This window comes from Lonchura striata, chromosome 5 (genome assembly GCF_050655825.1).
Source record: "Lonchura striata isolate lonStrDom1 chromosome 5, ASM5065582v1, whole genome shotgun sequence".
NCBI lineage: Eukaryota > Metazoa > Chordata > Aves > Passeriformes > Estrildidae > Lonchura > Lonchura striata.
This window is the reverse complement of record NC_140707.1, coordinates 25,276,984-25,296,755: the sequence shown is the minus strand read 5'-3', so window position 1 is coordinate 25,296,755 and position 19,772 is coordinate 25,276,984. Positions and strand designations below refer to the sequence as shown.

At 37.2% G+C, this 19,772-nt stretch overlaps 1 protein-coding gene across 4 annotated transcripts in view; it reads right to left on the bottom strand.

Moving 5' to 3' along the window:
- The window catches only part of OTOG (otogelin), a 147,324-nt gene that overhangs the window by 64,468 nt on the left and 63,084 nt on the right, over nucleotides 1-19,772 (bottom strand). For all 4 annotated transcript variants that reach the window (XM_021525661.2, XM_085580146.1, XM_085580147.1 and 1 more), the window contains 17 exons: nucleotides 15,708-19,417; nucleotides 14,904-15,072; nucleotides 13,927-14,063; nucleotides 12,655-12,744; nucleotides 12,107-12,290; nucleotides 9,317-9,537; nucleotides 8,316-8,454; nucleotides 7,215-7,409; nucleotides 6,132-6,344; nucleotides 5,331-5,435; nucleotides 4,880-4,990; nucleotides 3,563-3,664; nucleotides 2,967-3,065; nucleotides 2,576-2,616; nucleotides 1,901-1,976; nucleotides 1,229-1,407; nucleotides 333-437 (listed from right to left, as the gene is read on the bottom strand). In XM_021525661.2, the coding sequence (XP_021381336.2) occupies nucleotides 333-437; nucleotides 1,229-1,407; nucleotides 1,901-1,976; nucleotides 2,576-2,616; nucleotides 2,967-3,065; nucleotides 3,563-3,664; nucleotides 4,880-4,990; nucleotides 5,331-5,435; nucleotides 6,132-6,344; nucleotides 7,215-7,409; nucleotides 8,316-8,454; nucleotides 9,317-9,537; nucleotides 12,107-12,290; nucleotides 12,655-12,744; nucleotides 13,927-14,063; nucleotides 14,904-15,072; nucleotides 15,708-19,417 (5,876 nt within the window). The remainder of the gene's footprint in view (nucleotides 1-332; nucleotides 438-1,228; nucleotides 1,408-1,900; nucleotides 1,977-2,575; nucleotides 2,617-2,966; nucleotides 3,066-3,562; nucleotides 3,665-4,879; nucleotides 4,991-5,330; nucleotides 5,436-6,131; nucleotides 6,345-7,214; nucleotides 7,410-8,315; nucleotides 8,455-9,316; nucleotides 9,538-12,106; nucleotides 12,291-12,654; nucleotides 12,745-13,926; nucleotides 14,064-14,903; nucleotides 15,073-15,707; nucleotides 19,418-19,772) is intronic.

The window sequence follows — 19,772 nt, the reverse complement described above, 5'->3', positions numbered from 1 at the left end:
ATGAGATCTCACTTGAATCAAGAGTAATACAGCAAAATATGATTTAGATGCATATTCTGTTTAAGGCCAGTAAAAAATACATAATTTTACGCGGGTCCTAAAATAGTCTAGTTGATTGTAATTCTCTCATATATATCAGAATCCTTTAATTTTTGTTGACAGTTTTATGGTTGAGTCCCCAAGAAATTAATATTGTATACATGCAAAACTATTCCAAGTATTTGGACAAATAAAGCTCTTTTCTGCTCATTTTTATGGCAAGATATGTACAATATTTCATAATTTTTTGCTTACTTCTAAATATTTTGAGAGAATAAAATATGCAAACTCACCTTAAAACTGGCAACTGTGCCATTGCTGAAAGTGTGGAGACAAGACAAGTTCTTGCAGCTACCACAGCAAGTGGTTAAATCTTTTGGAGGCTGATAGACTTGGTTCTGCCAAAATTAAATAGATTACTCCTTGTATGAAAGAATTTTGCAGATCAGTGTTTTACTACTGTAACAGACAAATTTTTTTCAGGTATTTGATTTTAGGGATATTTTTAAAATAACTTCCAAACCCACATAGCTTTTATTGGCACTGCACATCCATGAGGCTTTTATAAAATACATTTGGTCTTACTTGAAGTAAAAGGGAAGGAGTTCCAAATCTGAGAGAATTAACTGATCTTTTACCATTTTCAAATGTGACAGCTTACTTCAAGAACCACTGAAATCTTAACTTTTTACACATTAACCATTAAGTAATTATAAAATCAGAAAACAATTCTGTATAATATTCCCATGGTAATGCATTATATCTTGTAAAAAAACAATGTAACTTTTGCTTATTTTATAAAGCTGTTTTCACTGCATTTAGAATTATTCTTCTATTCATAATTATTCTCTTTCTGATTCTTATTCAGCTAATGTCTGCCAGGAATTTGTACCAGTTTGCACATAATTCAGCTGAAGCTCTGCAGGGATGCAAGGAGGCAGCATGCCATTAATCCAAGGATGCATTCACTATGTACTTTAATGTGTGTAAGATTTATGCAGCAGAGAAAACAGTGGAGAAAGGGAGATTTTCAAACTTCCATCAGAATTGTGACAGCATATCATTAGAGGGAGATATCCTAATTACTCTTTCCAACTTCCTCTATGACTCATCTGCTCAACAAAACCCCTCACAAAGTAATTCAGGCCAACAGCCACAATATACAGGTTTAAATTTCTGAATTCCTTACAGCTTTGCATTTGACAGCACAGTCTATGGAAGATGTGTTTATTTTGTAGTATTTAGTGGAGGGATCAACCACATTTGTACAATAGGAAATATGGCAAATGCCATCTGCACTGTGCTCCACGATCCTCTGCCCAGGAAGCAGCACACCTCTCTCATTACTCAGGCAGACTTTGTCTCTCACTGCAAGAAAACACAAACAGCCTTCTCAGGACAACCAGCTTGGCATCAAAACTCCACTAAAAACATTTCAAACAGTAAAACAGGAATGTAAAAAAGTTACCCTAGCTGTTTCAGAATTATGGGCCACGTTTTCAAAGAAATCATTAACAGTAATCTAATGTTCCACTGCAGTCACCCAATTTTTTCAAATATAGCTATACATGAAAACGAAATATATAGTATTCTATTAGCTGCCCCCACATGACAGTGCAGGCTTCTTCAACTGTTTTATTTTGTAAAACTACTTCAGGATAAGAAATGTACCTAAGAAATGTCTATTTCTGCCCACTAATTACCGAGGACACAGAGGAGAATTAACACTATTTGTGAATTAAGTAAACTAATCCTGTCCTCTTCAGCGCCATGCTCAAAGTGGATGCCTGATTTTTAATTCCTAATTTCCCTTAGCAACTTGAAAGGCTATTTCTTTGAATTAAATTATTTTCTGACTTACCACATTTGTACATCACACAGTTACAGACATTTTCTGTACTGTTCTGAAACAGTTCATCTATCTGAAGTTTCTGTCCCTACAGGTATAAAAACAGGAAAAAAATATGCATGAAACAATAGTGGCTTTTCTTACTTATATGATCTTTTTCTTTTAAACAACTTTCCTGCAGAATTTGGGTAGCAGTATCTCTTGAAGGTTCTGCTTAGCAGCTCGAGTGCCTGATGTATGTTAACATATTCACCATAACAAATAATATTAATTATGATGCTTGAAAGCATTTAGTTCAACACTTGAAACTCAAAACTTTATCCTGACTTATCCTGTGTACATGAAAGCAGTCCTACTCTACCAATATATTGGGGCAGAATATGGTAATAAAAAGCTCTGGAAATATCAGAGCTGATAGTAATTTCAGAGCTTTATTCATAAGGTAACAGATCAAATGCATAAAGCTTTGGAAATATCAGGGTTGTAAAGTAATTTTATTCTGCAAGACATTTAGATTACGTGGCTTCTTAAAACTGTAACTGTTCAAAAATAACTCTAAAGTAGTTTTTTTAAAAAGAGGTGATGCTGTGCCATTTCCTATTTCACTGATAAAACTATTAATCAGATACTAAAAAAGAGATTCATTCAGGAATTATTAGGAGACTAGTGACAAGATAAATTTCATACCAGTTTGCACTGAGGTTTGGGAATTGTTTCACAGGCACATTCTGAAACAAAATACAATGTCAGAAACAGTAGGTTAGCAATTTATATGTCATTTGCTTACAACAGAGCAACAGAGAGAATAAAAATTCCAGATATAAAAGTCAGCAAACCCAATACAGTAACTCTTACACCACTTTCAAGATGGTAAACAACCCACTTTGGACAGACAGATTCTGTGGGATGCAAGAAAAGCAAAAGAGGCAGATTAGGAAGTTCTGCAGCATGAAATGACTTTTCTGTATCATTTGCTCATGAGCAGTCCACAATGGTGTAGTTGGCTGAAACCAAGGGGCCAAAGCTGTTGTCACCTCTCATTATTTAAGGCAGCTTTAGTGAAAATCAGTGATTTTACCACATGTCCGGAAGGGGCAGCACTTCTCTGGGCTCCACACTTCCACCAGAGACATGCCCAGCATGCATCTGAATTCAGGACAACGATGTATCTCACAGACTAAAATCAAAGGAAGGAAAGAACAATAAACACAATGCTGTGTTTTTTAGATGAGTGGAAATATTAATCAAGATATAGTAAATGACTTACAATAAATACATTTGAATAACATCTTTGTTTACAAGACTAATAATAAATATTTGACTGTTAGATATCGATTGATAAGAGTATGGAATACAGAATACTCTAGACAAGTATTTAAATATTTTTATATATCCAGAATTTGAGGTCTGAGACTACTCACTTATAGTTTCAGACTTCAAACTCTGGAATTTTAAAATTATTAAAATCTGGATATTTCATGATACAGATACCAGAAAATGTTTTGCACACATGTTTAGTTTTACAAGTAAAGATTATTTGTTCAGGATTACAGATGATAGCTTGCTCTTACAGCAAGTGAAGCTGTACCTCTAATCCACCACTTTGACACTGAAAAACCACAAAATTTCCCATGTTGTCTGTTATTTAAAATATTAAAATCAAGTCAAACTTACTGCACTGGTATGTAGGGCAACACCTGTCAGTAGTGTTGCCATCCACAATGAGAACTTCTCCTTCTTGACATTTGGGAATTTGATCCGAGCAAGCCCCACATGCTGGAAAAATAATTATTTAAATCTAAAACATTGGAAGAAATTTTACTACTGCCTAGTAAATTTGCTGTAAGCTTGTCCCATATAAAAGAGAGCAGAGGTGCTCTGCATTCACTGCTTGTAGACCCTATACAAAAGGCTAATTTTCAGTGCAGCTTGTCTCTCTTTCCTTGCTTCTCTGCTATAAAGAATCAATACATTTTTTGTGAGCTAACATGATTTTTCCTCCTTCTCCTATTATGAAAAATTTTGCTAGGTCTTCTCTCCTATGAAGTCATGCTGTTGTTTTTTGAAGGAATCTTCAATCCTCAACAAAATGCATCCCCCATGATCCCAATGTTATCATCCCACTTGAACACATGATAGCTACAACAGGGACTTTTCAATATGTACAGTGCAAAGACTCATTTTATCAAAAAAGAGTCAAAAGGGGACCCTGCAGATAGTGAGAAGAGCCAAATGCTGCCCATTGCTAATATATGATCAAAGCAATCTGATTACTATAAATAACAGAATTGTAATTCACATTTCCAATTAACACTCAATTTTTTTCACGTGGAAGGTACTTCCCTTCCTAGATATCTGTTCAAAATTAAAATAAACTCAACAGCACCTCATTATCAAATTATTATCAAACAGAAAACAACTGCATGGTAAGATTGAGCTCATACACTAATGGCAGAAGTGCCATTTTATTATTGAATTAAGTCATGAAAGGCTAAAATCCAAAAGACTAAATAATAATAAATAATAATAAATATGCATAATACTCTGATATGAGATATTTGTCATCAATTAAGATGGGCCACAGCTGAGACAGCAGGATATAGGGAATAAAAGCTTATATCACTTCAGTCTTCTTTCAGATAAAATATTTGTGTATCTAAATAAGTTCACACTGCATATGGACAATCTCAAAATCCCTGAATTCCTTCATCCACCACAACTCCTTTACTTGACCAACAAGGAATACTACTCAGTTGCACAAAGCTGTTCTGTGACTCTTGATGGTTGTTGGCACTTTTAGAACATTAATTTAACTAATTTTAGGTTGTTGGCATATTTTAGAAAACTAATGCCAATTTTTAACTACTTTCAAGCCTTACTATGTTGAGAGACCTAAAGGAAATACAAGGAGTCCTAACTGGCAAGATAATAATAGACATAATTGCATATGCAAAACCACATTCATAATCTCAACCAGTCAGGCTACTGTACCACATATATAGGAAATGCAGCAGGTATTCTCCACCCGAGCAGCAATTAGTGTTTGATCATCTTGACAGCTTGGTATCTGCTCCAGAGGCTCACATTTTCCTGGATCACATTCTGAAAAAAGGGCAACAGATATATTCCTTTGATGAAGCTCAGCATTCCTCCTTTGTTGTGCTCCCAAAGAAAGGCAGCATGGAGTAGAAAGGTACTACAAGCTCTAGAAAAGATTTTACCTTGTATCCCAAGATTTTGCCTGATCATTTAAAACAAGATTGCAACACATCTGCTCAAACTGAGGCACAGACCAACCCCTGAGCTATAGACAAAAGTGAATTTTATAAATGGCCATACTAACAATGGTATCTACACTGCCATTTTCCTTCTGAGTTGATCTATTTAGTTTAATGAATGTCTTTTGCAGAGTGCAATTCTTTACCTTTCAAAAGAAACGTACCACAAACATAGCTGGGACAGCAGGATTCTTCACTGTAGTAGGTGACCAACTTCTCCAAGCTGCTACACTCAGGGATTAGGAGTTCACAGAGACTCTGATTACAAACTGTCACATAAAGGAAAAAAAGATATGCATAAACTATGCATTTATAGGTTGAGTAGAGCAGTGGCAAACAAAACTCCGAATTATAGACATATGATAAAACACAAAAAACTCCCATGAGACAGGATTCAGAAGTGCTCATCATTACCAACACCCTCCATGGAGGCAACCTTAAACTAAAGCTGAGTCACTGTAAGAATTAAAAAAACAAACCTCCTCTAGAAAACTCACTGCAACACCATACCAGGTGGTCAAAACATAAAAATTCCTTGCAGCTTCATTTTGAAACTTTTTAAGGTAAGCAAGAATTAAGTGAAAAAAAAAAAGATTTTCTATAATTTTTACCTCTCACTTTAAGAATTAGATAAACAATCATCTGATTTATTTTTCCTTAGAATTATCCAGATAATTTGGTTGTATTTGGATATTAAAAATAAAACAATAATCTCTAAACTTGAGGGAAACACAATTCATATTCAAATAAACAGAGCTATTTCAGTCCTCCTCCTATCCTCTGCTTATACCCCGAAACCTACTGGATATTGAGCCAAACAGCTTCTACAATTCTCTACATCATCTGTAAATTCAAACCAAGGTAATTTCCATTTTCTTCAAAAGTAGCATGTGTAGCAGGAAAGCAAACCTCAGAGAAAGGACTTTTCCAGTGGGCAGTATTCACAACCATGGAGGAATACTTACTACAGATCTTCTGAGGACAGCATGTCTGATCATCAGGAACAAGCAAGGCCACTTCTGCAAATCGCTGACACTCCAAACTGTGGCTCTCTGAACAGTTGTGCTCCACTGGAATTATGGTCTCACTGTCAACACACTTTTGCATACAGCATCCACTCAAAGAAGTTCTCCAGATCTCACCCACAGCATGAGGTTCTCCTGAGCTGTCTGTACAAGCTATGTCAGAAGAACAGAAAACAGAGGTAATTCCTTTTAAATTCCAATTTTGATCACCATTTTTTCCATAGAGGATGTGGATCTATGAAGCATAAAAAACCCCAGAGTTTTAAAGGCTTGATTGTATCCATCACCCCACAAAAAAAAAATGAATGAGGAGACAGTCTGTGACTGAGTTTATACAGGAAATCAAGACACTCAACACCTTCCAGAAGATCCAGACCTCAAATTTGTTTTGTCTCTCCATTGCAAGGCCAGTTACTTAAAATCCCAATCCAATCCTTCATTTTTAAAATAACAATTTGAAAAGAAGTTACATTTGTATTTCACAAATGTCAAAACTATTATTAATTTACATTGCTTTAGTAGTCTGATATACCATAAACTGAATTTTTAAGGTTCATGTTGTTAGGGAGAAAAATTGTTCCATTATTTGGTGTGATGAGGCAGAATTGCAATGAAAATAAATATGAATGCTGGCAGGACACACACATGTATTATTCAAAATGTGTAATTAACTGCTGCTGTATGCCATTTGAATGGGTATCAGAAGGTTGGACGGTTGGCAAAGGGCTTGGTTGAAAAGGGCTTGGCCAAGACTAACATGCTTACAATAATTGAATACATAAACTTAAGCAAAGACTTTGAAGAGCATCCTCCAGCTGAGAGAAAGTGAGCAAAATTTTGCATTACAAGGGCATCCCCTGCTTGCTCACCTGCACATTTACTGTTTACTGAATATCTGGAATTCTCAAATGAATTAAATATTCAAAACTCACACAACACCAAACCAGAACTCAACTTATGAATAATGGAGTGTCTAAGCACCAACTTGCAGATAATAAAGAAGAAAATCACATCCAAATATACCACATTTTTCTTCAGGAATACAGACAGCAGTATGAGTCTGGTGAAGGAGGGTCCCTCCAGCACAGACACAGCCTTCTGTCAGCACTGAGCAGGAGCCTGAGTCCAGAGGAGCCACCTCTTTATTCTCACAACTCTCTGGAACCTCACAGGCAGCTATGCAAGGCTGGTAGGAGAAGTTTTCAGAGCAGGGGAAGGCTAGGAAGGAAACAAATAAATCAGACATTATTCCAACTGCAATCGCATGAGGCAACACCTAACACATTATTGTCTTCTTGTCAACTTCCTGGGCTCGCCAGTTGGGTTGGATCTACCAGCCTGAAACACCAACACAGACCAGTTACCAACATAACAAGTTAAAACATAAGGAATCTGCAAGCACTTCTACTCTTCTTCTTGTAATAACATTTTCATCAAGTTTCAGTTTGCATTTTGGCAGCCGAGTTAGAAACCATGCAACAGTGTTGACACAAAATAATTTAAACTTCAAAAACACTTTCAAATACTACACATATCAATCATAGAGCGTTTTAATACCATTTTCTCTGGCCACTGCAAGTTATTCAGAACGCAGAGTGTTCTGAATAACTTGCAGTGGCCAGAGAAAATGGTATAAAAATAAGTGGGATGAGTCCCTTCACGATGGACAGAATACATCTTTACAGCTATATTTTGTAAGAGCTCCTTTTAAGAGTTATTGCTAATAAAATCCATAAAAACTGAAGATTTTTTTTAAAAATTGGCTCAAAACCACAGACCACTTCTTATGTTATCACTTAAGGGGGCTTTTCCTAGGTGATCATGGACAGCATAAGGAGATGCTGTGATCCAGCTACAGATCCCATTTGGCCTTACATTTGTTACTGTGGGAGAATTCTGCTGCCAGGATACACTAAGATCTCAGGTTTTACCCCTTACACTCCATCAAATGTCAAAAGTGTTTCATTTCTCTAATCCCATCATCAAAGGCACAGATTTCTGCAGCAGCATCAAAGTACATGAAGACTCAAGAAGCACTGGTATTCTCAACTTATAATAACCCTTAAATTAGGCAAATTTTGTCTCTGTGAACAGCAGAGGTGGGAATACAAGCAGAATACTTACGGCAGTAATCAGAGCTCCTCCACTCTATGCAAATATTGAATTTGTTGCACATTGCCACGTAGGCAGCTAGTGAAATGCATGGATTTTGTATGTACTCAGTGTCTCGAGCCCACATATCACAGAATTGCTCAGGTGAAATCTAACAAAAGGAAAAAAGATAAGAGATGGCACCTTTATAGAGGCTATGCTAGGTAGGAAAGACTGACCTTTAGAAATATCCACTACAAAGGAGACAGGAGTTCTTGGTTCGTGGTAAGCCTTCATTTGTGTACAAATATAATCTAATAGTATTTTACAGCAAGACTTCCTGAACATTGACATTATACTCCTTAGTTTAATCTCTTATAAGTGCCAAGGTAAGAGGTAATACAGTTTTTCTAGTAGAGGGAACAATTATTTTGTTCCTTCTTACCTTTACATTTTTACCTATTTTTGGTCTCCTCTTAATCAAAATCAGCTATATACAAAAGGTCAAATGGTAAATGTACTCATATGACCACAGATAATTTATTTGCACATCAGGAGTTTGTTATTTGCTTTAGGCTTGCTTTCAAGGGTCTGTTTCGCCCTCTCACATCTCCAAGCTGGAACTCTGTCTCTAGAGCCTTTGAGAATGCAGGTTCTCAGATTACCTATTGCAATTTTGGACTTGTTAAATTACTGAAGGCTTAAGGATTAATTAAATCCTAAAACTATTTTCTTTTACATTTTTCTACATCTTATTGATACAGTTGAATTTCCTGTGACTAATTTACGAATTATACAGTATTTCAAAACTAACAGAGGTGAAATTCTGAAAGCTATTTATTTCAACTCTCCTACCAAGCCATACTCTTCAATTACTTTTACCTTGCAACTGTAAGCACACACACAAAAAAATGCACATCTCATTCAACAGATATGGTTACATGTAGCCTCACATTAGTGAAATTGCCAAGTATACAAAATTATATCTGAACTGCAGATCTCTCAAAATGTAAGCTTTGAAATAGTTAACATACATAAGGGTGACAGCTGCTGAAGGTCTGGTTCAACACCATTCTTAAGCACTCTGAGCAGTCCATGACTGAGCAATTAGTTTCCTGATGCCTGTCTTCTCCGACATACTTTAACGTGTCTGGCACTTGCCAGCTGTCTATAAAAGTCGAAGGTGAACTGCTTTGGCTTAAAACTGTCCTGTTGGGGAGCATCAAGTCATTTGCCAAGCTTCTATCACAAAACCCTATGAATTAACAGAAGGGAAAAAAATATAGCAGGTTAACACATGTGAAATATGTTTGAAATTCAATAAATTCAAGAAAGTAAACATCTCTTCAAAATCTCATACAACATGACAGTATCACAGCCTACAACAGATGTAAAAAGTCTTTGTTAGGATCAAAATACACAACATTCAGAAAAAATGAAGGAAAACAAAAGTATCACTGAATGGAAATCTACTACATATCAAAGAGCTACTCAGAAAACCCAGCTAAGACACTGGAAGTTTTCTCCTAAGCTGCACAAACACTGAACAAAAACACATCTTAAAAAAGGTTGCAAAGCACCTCCATATATAGAAACAAGTTAAAACTGTAATTATCAGAAAAGGGAATAACCATAAAATGTCAGGATGCTTATGTGATACCAGAAAGCAGCATCACATTTTTCTTTCTGTTTTAAGTAAAATAGTAAGAAATTTTGAAACACTTTGGAGCAAAAAGAGCAACTTAACATGGATGGTGACTGTGGTCAGCAAAGAATATTCAAGTATTGCAGTAGTCTCCTCAGAATATCCTTTAAAAACCAGCAGATAGAAAAAGTAGGATGATGGATCAGTCCCCAATTCTGTCTTCCTAATCAGTTTCTGAGACTTTTGTATCTGGCTTCTAGAATGTTTTCTTCTGTTGTCTACACAAGAATGATCCTAATTCTTTATCTGTTCAAATCAATATTTGTGGATTCCACCCCTTTCTAAAGAATTGGTCTATTTTACCATTTTTAGCAATTTTTGATGACAATCGGTGATACAATAACAGGCATCCAGAGACTAAAACAGCTTCCCAAACTGTGTCTGATTGAACCTTTTGAGTCTGTATTTGCAACACAGACAGGAAGAATGTGATGGTTCTGAAAGACTTCAAAGGATTGCTATCATGTCAGGGACATCTTTTCTCACTTCTCTTACACATTGACAAGGAGATTTAAAACAGCAAAACTTCACATTTTTTCTTGGCAGGATCCAGTTGCAACTAGAACTGACATGCTTTAAATCTTTTTCAACAGTTTTGCTATAGAAATATCCATGTTCCCCTCCCATCCCAGCTCTTCAACAGCTGCCACATTTGCCCAACGCTTGCACTGTATAAGACACTGTTGATTCTGGATCCTTCCAAAGGACAATTTTGCTACAAACCTGTAATGGTCTTCTCAGTTTTAGCATTTCCATGAAGCTGGGAAATCAAGACCTACCAATGCTGCAGTTCAGCTAAAAGATATCTGAGAAAGTATGCTGCTTGTATTTGCACTAACACAGCAAGGAGTTTAGGCTGGACTAATTCACTCTGAAAAGGTGCAGAAAAATGAGCTCATTTGGGGCAGGCTCTGGAAGTGGCAGCAGGCAGCACCATGCAGGCAGACTTATACAGAGAACCTCCCAGTCAGAGGTGAACACCAGAAACAGAACACATTCCATCTAGGAGTTGTACTTGCAACATCATCCACAGAAGTGGGTTGTCATCTAGTCAAAATGCCTTGTAAACCAGGAATGTAATGTTCCCAATCCTCCCTACCACAGTAAATAGGTAAAGGCAAAAGATTCTCTGGATAACTTGAATCATGCTTATTATAAATATCCACTCTTTATTGTCTTTTTTCTGTTTTATCTACTTACAATACCAATTAGCCAAACAGAGTGAGAACAATACTAAAAACAGAAGTTAGGACAAGTAAGAGATAACAATCAAATTTCAAAATGGCATAAATTCAAACTCTGTTTGTGAGAAGCATATTTCTGTCAGCAGGACTGGAAACTGGACTGAGCTATTCCTGGTATTTGATACTGAGCTACAGGCATTTGCCCTTTCTGAAACTGGAAAGATATCCACTGTAATTATATGATCTCCTTAATCCTGATTTCCAGCTTCAATTTACATCGTAAATTTACAGATAAATTTACAGATGCAGCTACCAAAGTGGGGATTTACATCACCAAATATATACTTGCAAAAGCTGCAACACCACCAGATTATTCAAGGCTGTACTTTTTGGAAAAAAAATTAAGCAGGGGAACTCAGACCTAACAGTGCAGTGCACAAAACAGACATAACATAGTGCAATATTATTAAGAAGTGCTCTCTACAGTATTTTCTGCAACAGTTAAACCAAGATTAGTTCTCTGAAGTTTATATTTCCTGGGAATTGTGACCTTTAGAAACTGAAAATAGCACTTACCACTTCCTATCAGATAGCTATCAAACCCTAAATCTGTAAATGACCATATTTGAAATCATGGACTTAGACCTGTCTTACTTATTTGGGTTTGCTAGCTGCAATCATACCTGTGGTTCAAACAGCTTACAGACAGAAGCAACACTGTGGGCAAAGAGTGATGAGAGGAATAAACACAAATGTAATTTCAACAATAAACAAAATTAGTAATAGATTAATTTTAACAATATCTTAAAATTTGCAGTGATCTGCAATACATTTTTGGGACAGATCCTGCAATAAATGATTCCTATAATTAGGAAAATGTGTCTCCCTAGCAAAGCATTTGAAAGCCTTTATTTCTTGCACTACTCTATACTTACCACATAGTCCCAAAGCTCTTGGTTCTCTGGTACTATTCAACTCAATAATCATCACACCTGTGTTGTGAAACCACTGAATTCTGATTTTTGTTGGGGTCTCAACTGCATACTTGAAGCCAGAATCTTCAACTTTGTATCCATATTTTCTAACAGTAGGCCAAGCAGATCTTGAATTTACTGTTATCTAAATGACACAGAGAAGAGAGGTTAATGGTCTGGAAGAAGAACTAATGCCAGACTTTTGACAGTTCAGGAATCTAAGTCCTAAGTAATTTCAGAAGCAGTCAGACTTTCCTCCCTAAAGATAATACAGCTACCAAAGGTATGAACAATTTACAGTGCTCTCGGTCTTACCTTGTTAACTGCCCTTGGATCACAGTTTGGCTCTTTGAATTTACCAGGAGAAATTTACTGAATTACAAAATTGGAACAATGAATCATATAACCTATGGTGTTCTTCTCTCTTCCTCGGTATCCACACGAGGAGGTGACTGACTGCAGAAATAAGGTGTTACCTAAAGGAAAATAAAACCCCTCAAAATACTTACTTTTCTGCTTAAACGATTGATAATAATTTGATTTGATACATAAGTTAGGTTCAACATTGCCAGGCACAAAGAAGTTGAATTCGAATTACTCTGTGGAGAAAACAAAAATACGTCATCCATAACCATGATATGCAAAACCTAAATACATTGGTTGCTTACTGGTTTTAGGTACTAGGACATTAAGGATTTGGGAGATTATACTATTAAGAGAGGAAAACCATTGGTGGTTGCAGTTTCAAGTCAAAATGGAAGAGTTTCTCTGGATAAACAAACAAACTACTATGACCTCATTGTTTTCAGCAACTGTGCTGTATCATACAAACTTGTAATTAAAACAGAACTATAAGTTTTTGGGGGAAAAATATGGTGGACTAGTAGTTTGGACAAAAAAATACAACCTACATATCTGAAGGTCAGCAAGAATGAGACGGGAAATGATGAATCTGTATGATACGTACAGCACAGAAATAATGGATCAGGAATAAATGCATGCTTCCCTACATAAGGGTGAATAAAACATAAAATATTGAATACAAGAAGAAAACAAATCTGAAAGTCACAAAAACATCGTCTTCATATAATTCATGTTGGACTTCTGAAATTAACTTCCATTAGGTGAAACTTGGAAGCAAATTTTGCAATGGACATCTATATAGGCATCAAATGACCCAGCCTTCACAGGAGAGACTGGAGTTAAGGCTCACAAGAAATGAACTTTTCATGACAATAGCCAACCCACACTACCCATTAGACAGGATCCCCATTAGGCTTTCTGTCACTCCTCTGTCAGACACTTGGAATGCACAGGGTGGTCCCATTCAGTCTGGCATTGCTACAGTCTTTTATGGCTCTGAAGATGGGTGTTTCCAGTCCAGGTCTGTCCATATGAACATAGATAAAAATCCTGCATTCAAAGAGCCTGGTGGTATACTGGTACAACTGTGGTGGTGTCTGCAGTAAGACAGCACTCACAGAAGTGACTAATGATGTAAATCCAGTTAATCTCTCATCACCTTGTCCATATCACAAACACCACAGGATAACATGGACCTTCCTCTCATCTTCCAGCTATTTCACAAGGAACTATGCATTTACAACCAGGTGTTAAAATGTTATACAATTCATAAGTATTGTGAAATGCAAGCACAATTCATAGATATTGCACAGAAGTAAAGAATAACCACAATATAAAGTATTATTATGCTCTTGCCTTTCAGATACATCTTATTAGAAGTACCAAACACCTTTTGTTAGCTGATAAATGTTAGTTACCATTCTACAGTCAAGGACATGGATGGTTATAGTTTCATCTGGAGTTTGACTAACAATGTAGGATGCTTCTTTGAATAAAGCCAAATGCTTTCCATCATAGGTTACAATGCTCAGATCAGAGAAAATGGTGCAACGACCTAAGGGAAAAAAGGTAAATGCATTTTCTACCTTATTTTAGAACAGTAAATCTTACAAAATGTAAAGATAAACCAATGCATTTTATAAGCTGAACTAGCTTACTAAGAGGTTCGCATATGCAGCACATGTTTTCACATATTTGATACTGATTCATCTTTGTAAATGGGCAGCATAATCAAATCCTGTATATTTTCAGAGGGACAACCTGCCATCAGCTATCAGCTATTTCCTTACAGTTCTTGCCAAAAAATATTTGCAATTTTTAGAAACCCCAAACTAAAAAAAAATCATGAGTGACAGCAGATCATGCCAGATCCATAGTCCTCCTGTAGTCTTATTCCTAAGGTGAAAAGTTGCATTCTTCCTCAGTCTTGTTGCTAGAGCTTTTGTGTTTCGGTGAGCTTGGAGTTCTACTCCAAGTTATTTCAAATTCTAAAGCCTAAGCAGAAGTTCCAATTGCTAACAGAGTTCCCATACGTCCAACAGAAGTAGTTAACAGTCTAGGAAATCTTTTCATCCTGAAGTAGTTAATAAACGAATCAAAAAAATTTGTACTGATTAGGTGTCCCCTGATTTGACAGATGACAAAATGTGTTTAAGTCAGACCTAAACCTATCCACTGCAGATACCTAATGCTGAGTATGTTAAAAGAGAATTTTTATTTTATTTCCCTGGATGTAAAACTACAATTATAAATTTCCTTTGACAATGAGTAACACAAAAATATGCATCTTCTACTTCTATGCTACGGTATAGAAGTGTCAGTTCTTACCCTTCTCACACATGCATTAACCTGTTACCTGAATGCACTTCAGAAGTACAGCAGAATTAAAACTTACATGCACATTCCCACTTTGGGCAGCATTTGTCACCATTTGTTTGAGTAGCGAATCCTAAAACTCCACAGCTGGGTTGAGTAGCATTGTATGGGCAATGCTGTGACTTATTAACCTGGATCAGCTGTCCATCCAAGCAAATGTGTTTTATGCACTCACTCTCGGTGATTGGCTAAGGCAGATTCAATAAAAGACAGAGGTTACCATTCATACCAAGTTAGTATCACAATATTATATATTTTTTGTTGAAAAAGGGATTCACATTCTTCAGGCACGGAATACTTGATTCCCATGATGTTGATGGAAGTTACAAGCACCTTTGGAAACCTGACAATTCTGAGGATAGATTAACACTGTTGTCCTATAGTAAAGATGAGAACAGCACTACTGAATTTTTAACTTTACAATGAAAAAAGTTGAGAAGGGAAAATATGGATGGAAACAAGCAGAAATGATAACAGGGGTGTCTGGAAAGATATACTTTAAAGAAGGGCAAGGAGAAAAAACACTGACACTGGACAGTATGAAACACCTTTTTTGTGAAAAAACACATTCTTGTAATAGTCACACTCAGAAAACTGAGGCCTGAAACCCAGTGTGATATAACATTTCAAAAAAATGTTATGCATAGTGAAGTTATCCAAGGTTTCAGGTATAATGAATAACATAATCAGGCTCCTTTGTTTGATACAGATACTTTAAATCCTAAAGATCAAAGCATGGCCCAAAATTTTATTTTTTAAGCAGTATGTAGAAGTAACTAAGGCATGTTCCAAAGCAGGCAGGTAATTATTTGTATCTACTCACTGTACAAGTTTGAAGAGTTGCTGTTTCTTGAGGCAACATAAAAGGTGACGCTGCAGTTCCTGCCATGGCTTCAGCTATCACCAGTCCATCAGAAAATGTTGTAGTCAAGCCATGAAGTGGTTTGGTAGATGAAGTAAATGGGGAAAGTGATGGACTTGCTGTGTCATTTGGATGATCATGTACCATTAGCAGTGAACTCACAGAAGGTGTTTGCATCTCAGATGTTACTTCAAATTTTGAAGTCTGAGCAGTACTGACTGATGATGGAGCTACAGAAGAAAACATTTTTGATTCAGCAGGTGAATGTGCAGTGGACAGAACTGAAGCTGTGTTTGTGAAATATGGAGAATAAAATGTCTGGGATGTAACAGTAGCACGCTGAGTAAGGACAGATTGGAATCCTGTCGCTAACTCTGACTCTTCAGACTTCACTGTGTCGAGGGGCACGGCTCCTTTTGCTTCTGAAGTAAGAGAAGAAGAGCTGGAGATGGGCTCTGTGACTGCTGCTGCTTTGTCTGAAGCTGCTGACGCAGTACTGAGGTTTTGCCCAGCACTGGTTATCACTGGAGAGCCTGAAGCTGCAACTGATGAATGGGCCTCAGTGGACAAGGCTGTCCTTGGTAGGACCATGGAGCTGTTGGTGGTGGCTGAAGCTGTGACCTGCTTAGGCAACACCACAGCTTCCTCTGTACCACTTTCCCCTGATGTGGAACCCAACACAACAGGAACTTCTGTTGCTCCTGGTAGCAAAACCCTTGAAGAGGTTGACTCAGAATCCAATGAAGGTGACACTTCAACTGTTTGTCTTGAATCAAGGAATTTAGTAAATGAGGCCTGATGTGTGAATTTTAGATCTGTAGCCGTCTTTTGTGTGGAGAATGAAGGAAACGGTTCTTTTTTAATTGTTGCTGAAGGAGAGGAAGCAGCAAGCACTTCTGGTGAGAAAGAGGGAAATCTGGTGCCAAAAATCAAGTCAGCTGTTTCTCTAGCTGGGACCGTAGGCTGCAAAACAGAAGTTGTTGATACAAGTGGCTGCGTGACTGCATCAGTTAAATGCAAATGTTTTTGAGTTGGTAAAATAACTTTAGTAGGACCTACTGAGGTAGGTAACATACTTGAATGAGTGCCTTCAGGTAGTGAGGTCTTTAAAGATGTCAGTTCTACTGTAGCTTCAGTAATGCTAAAGACAGGTTGTGGCTGACCAGGGGATTTTGTTAGAGATTCTGCAGGATACTGGTGAACTTGGCTTGTCAGTGAAGCTTCAGAGGTCTGACGACCAAGTCCTGTAGTCTTCTGAGTAGAAGAAGGTGGTATAGCAGTGGTCCTTGTGGTCTGTACTGAAGGTTTAGCTCCTGGAGATGTCTGCAAGGAGAATGGGCCTGCTGAAGATGGAGGCAGGGATGGCTGAGCTGCAGCTGCTGGAATTTTCACTGTTTCTGTTATACTTTGGACTTCAGGTTTTAATGCTGCAGAAACCATTTTAGTTTCTACTGAATATTTTGGTGTGGTTGTTACTTCTGGTAGCAGTTGTGTTAAAGGTGAAGAAACTAATTTATCTCCTAGATACTGCAAGGTGGAGAAAGTGTAAGAAGGCTTTGTTAGTGGAAGTGAAACAGAAGGGGACAGAGAGGATTTTTCTTTGCCTGTCACTATTTTTTTGGTTGTTATGAGCTGACTGCTGAATTCAGAGGTTAGGGAGAATGTGGCATCAGTGATATTCACTAGTGATTTTTCATCTGGTACTGTTGTTATTGAACTTGATTGTTCTAATATAGAAGATAAAATAGATAAAGTTGGGACTGGAGAGGTCTTTTCTGTTGTTAACATAGATTTTTGTATAGTTGTTCTAGGATATAAAGAGGTTATTTCAGGGGATGTACGCATGGGACTGAGAGTAGTCAGCGATGCCTCTTTTCCATCTGAGGGTAGTGAAGGAAGAGAAATGTTTAAAGAAATTAGAGAACCTGATGGTGAAAAAGACAAAGCAGATGGCTTTCCAGTAGAGATGGTAGTAATACTTTCTACTTGTGATTTATCAGGCAGTGTTGTGAACAATGTGGTTTCAGTCCCACTAAGGAGAGCAAGTGGAGATCCAGTGATGGATGATGGTGATTCTCTTTCTGTAGCTACAAAAGGAGCTGTGGTGGTTTCTTTGGTTTTCATTGCTGGTGTCGTAACACTGCCTGAATATGATGGACTGCTTGTCTTCACTGTACTTGAAACCAGAGCTGACTTGTATTCAGTAGATATTTTTCCAGAAAACAAAGTTGACTTTGTTGCTATTTCAGGAGGGGATGTTACCTTAACAGAAAAAGGTGTCACACTGCTAGTCTCAGCCAAGACAGGATATTTAGTGTGTAATGTAGTCAGGAGCTCTGTTGTGTTTAGAACCATGTGTAAGGGATATCCTGTAGTTGAAACAGTTCTAAATGTTTTTTTTAATTCACCTGAAGCTGGAGAAGCAGGAGTAGGAGACGACACTGCAGGTCTCTTTGTAGAAAGAATGAAGGACTTTTCAGTACTAGAACTAGCATGTGGTAAATAGGGAGGGAAATAGGAACTTGATGTATGCTCCACATGAGATGTTATTTTGGGGATTTCCTTTTTATGAGTTGTAAATGATGACCATGTTGTTTCTGATGATGTCTCTTGGGTTTCTAGAGTTGTCATCTTTGGACCTAGAGTTGTAGTGAAAAGGACCTCTGGAGTACCAGTCAGGTGTTGAACCATTCCAAGAGGAGGTTCTTTAGTTGTCTTTCTGACTGAAGTAGGTGGTGTGGATGTTGGCGAAAGTGTAGTCTTCACACTCTCTTTGGTTAAAACAGCTGCTGCTTCTGTTGTTGCTGAGGACACTGGCTTTAACAAAGATGAAGCAGTGAGTATAGGAGAAAATGGTTTTGCTGTAACATTAGCTACTGTGGTAAAAGACTGTTCTACGCTTATTTTTGTCCCTTCTGAAGGTCCTGTTAAGTTTACTGGTGGTATATATGAAGGCACATCCAGAGGCAATGTAGAAAGTTGTGGCACATATGCAGTAGTTTTTTCTGTTATTGATTCAAATGAACTGGGTGTAAATGTTGTAAGCCCTTCTGGTTTTACTTGTGCTTCTTTCGTGGGAAGTGTTCTTGTGGCCATTTCTGATAACTCCATTATTTTAGTTTTGACTGGCATTTCTGTTGTTCTGAGTATAAGTGGTGTCCCAGTAGCAACTGGTTTTCTCTCTGATTCTGTTCTTGTGGTCACTGCATGTGTAGCAGTTGTTGTCTGAGGTTCTGTAGCCCTGAGGAGTTTAGTGGAGCCACTACTGATCAGCTGTATCCTTGTGGAAGCTTCTGAACTGACAGCAGATGGAAACAAAGGAGAAATGTCAACAGAAGCAGACAAGCTTACATTAGATGTTGCTGTCCCAGCCATTGCTGTAGTGCTTCTCCCAGATATCATTTCTGTTGATGGTGAAGAAATATTTGGCCATAAAGTTATGGCTGGAAGCGTTTTATTGGATGTAGTAGCCAAAATTTCCAGTTTTTCTGTAGTTGCTGTGAGTAGCAATTTTGTAGCAAGTGTTGTTTCCCTGTCCTTTGCTTCAGGTACAGGAAATGAAGTTAACTCTTCACTGATCACTGCCAAGCTTGCACTTAGTGTTAAATGTGGAACTGATGGTGTTTGAATGCTGAGAAGCAAAGGTGGGCTGTCATCTGCAGGTTCAATGCCTGAAATCAGACACAAGAAAACAGCCTGAAATTCATGAATAATTATAGTGATAGAGCCAGCAGAGTTCTAGGTTAACTCATATAACTGATCTTTTCAATAGCCTTTAAACTTCTAAAACTCATAGACAAATTTAAAAAAAATTAATTAAATCATTTGCTTAACATCTAGTGTTACTGAAATGTTTTATGAAGAAAGAACATCTTTTTTAGTTTAAAATTAGTTTCATATTTTTTAGGAAGTAAATTATTTTAACTAAAACGTATGCTTAGTGAGCTCAAGGTTCACATAGCTAAGGCCACGTTACACAAATGTAGGCACTGATATTTGAAATTATGACTAAAGAGAGGATTAATT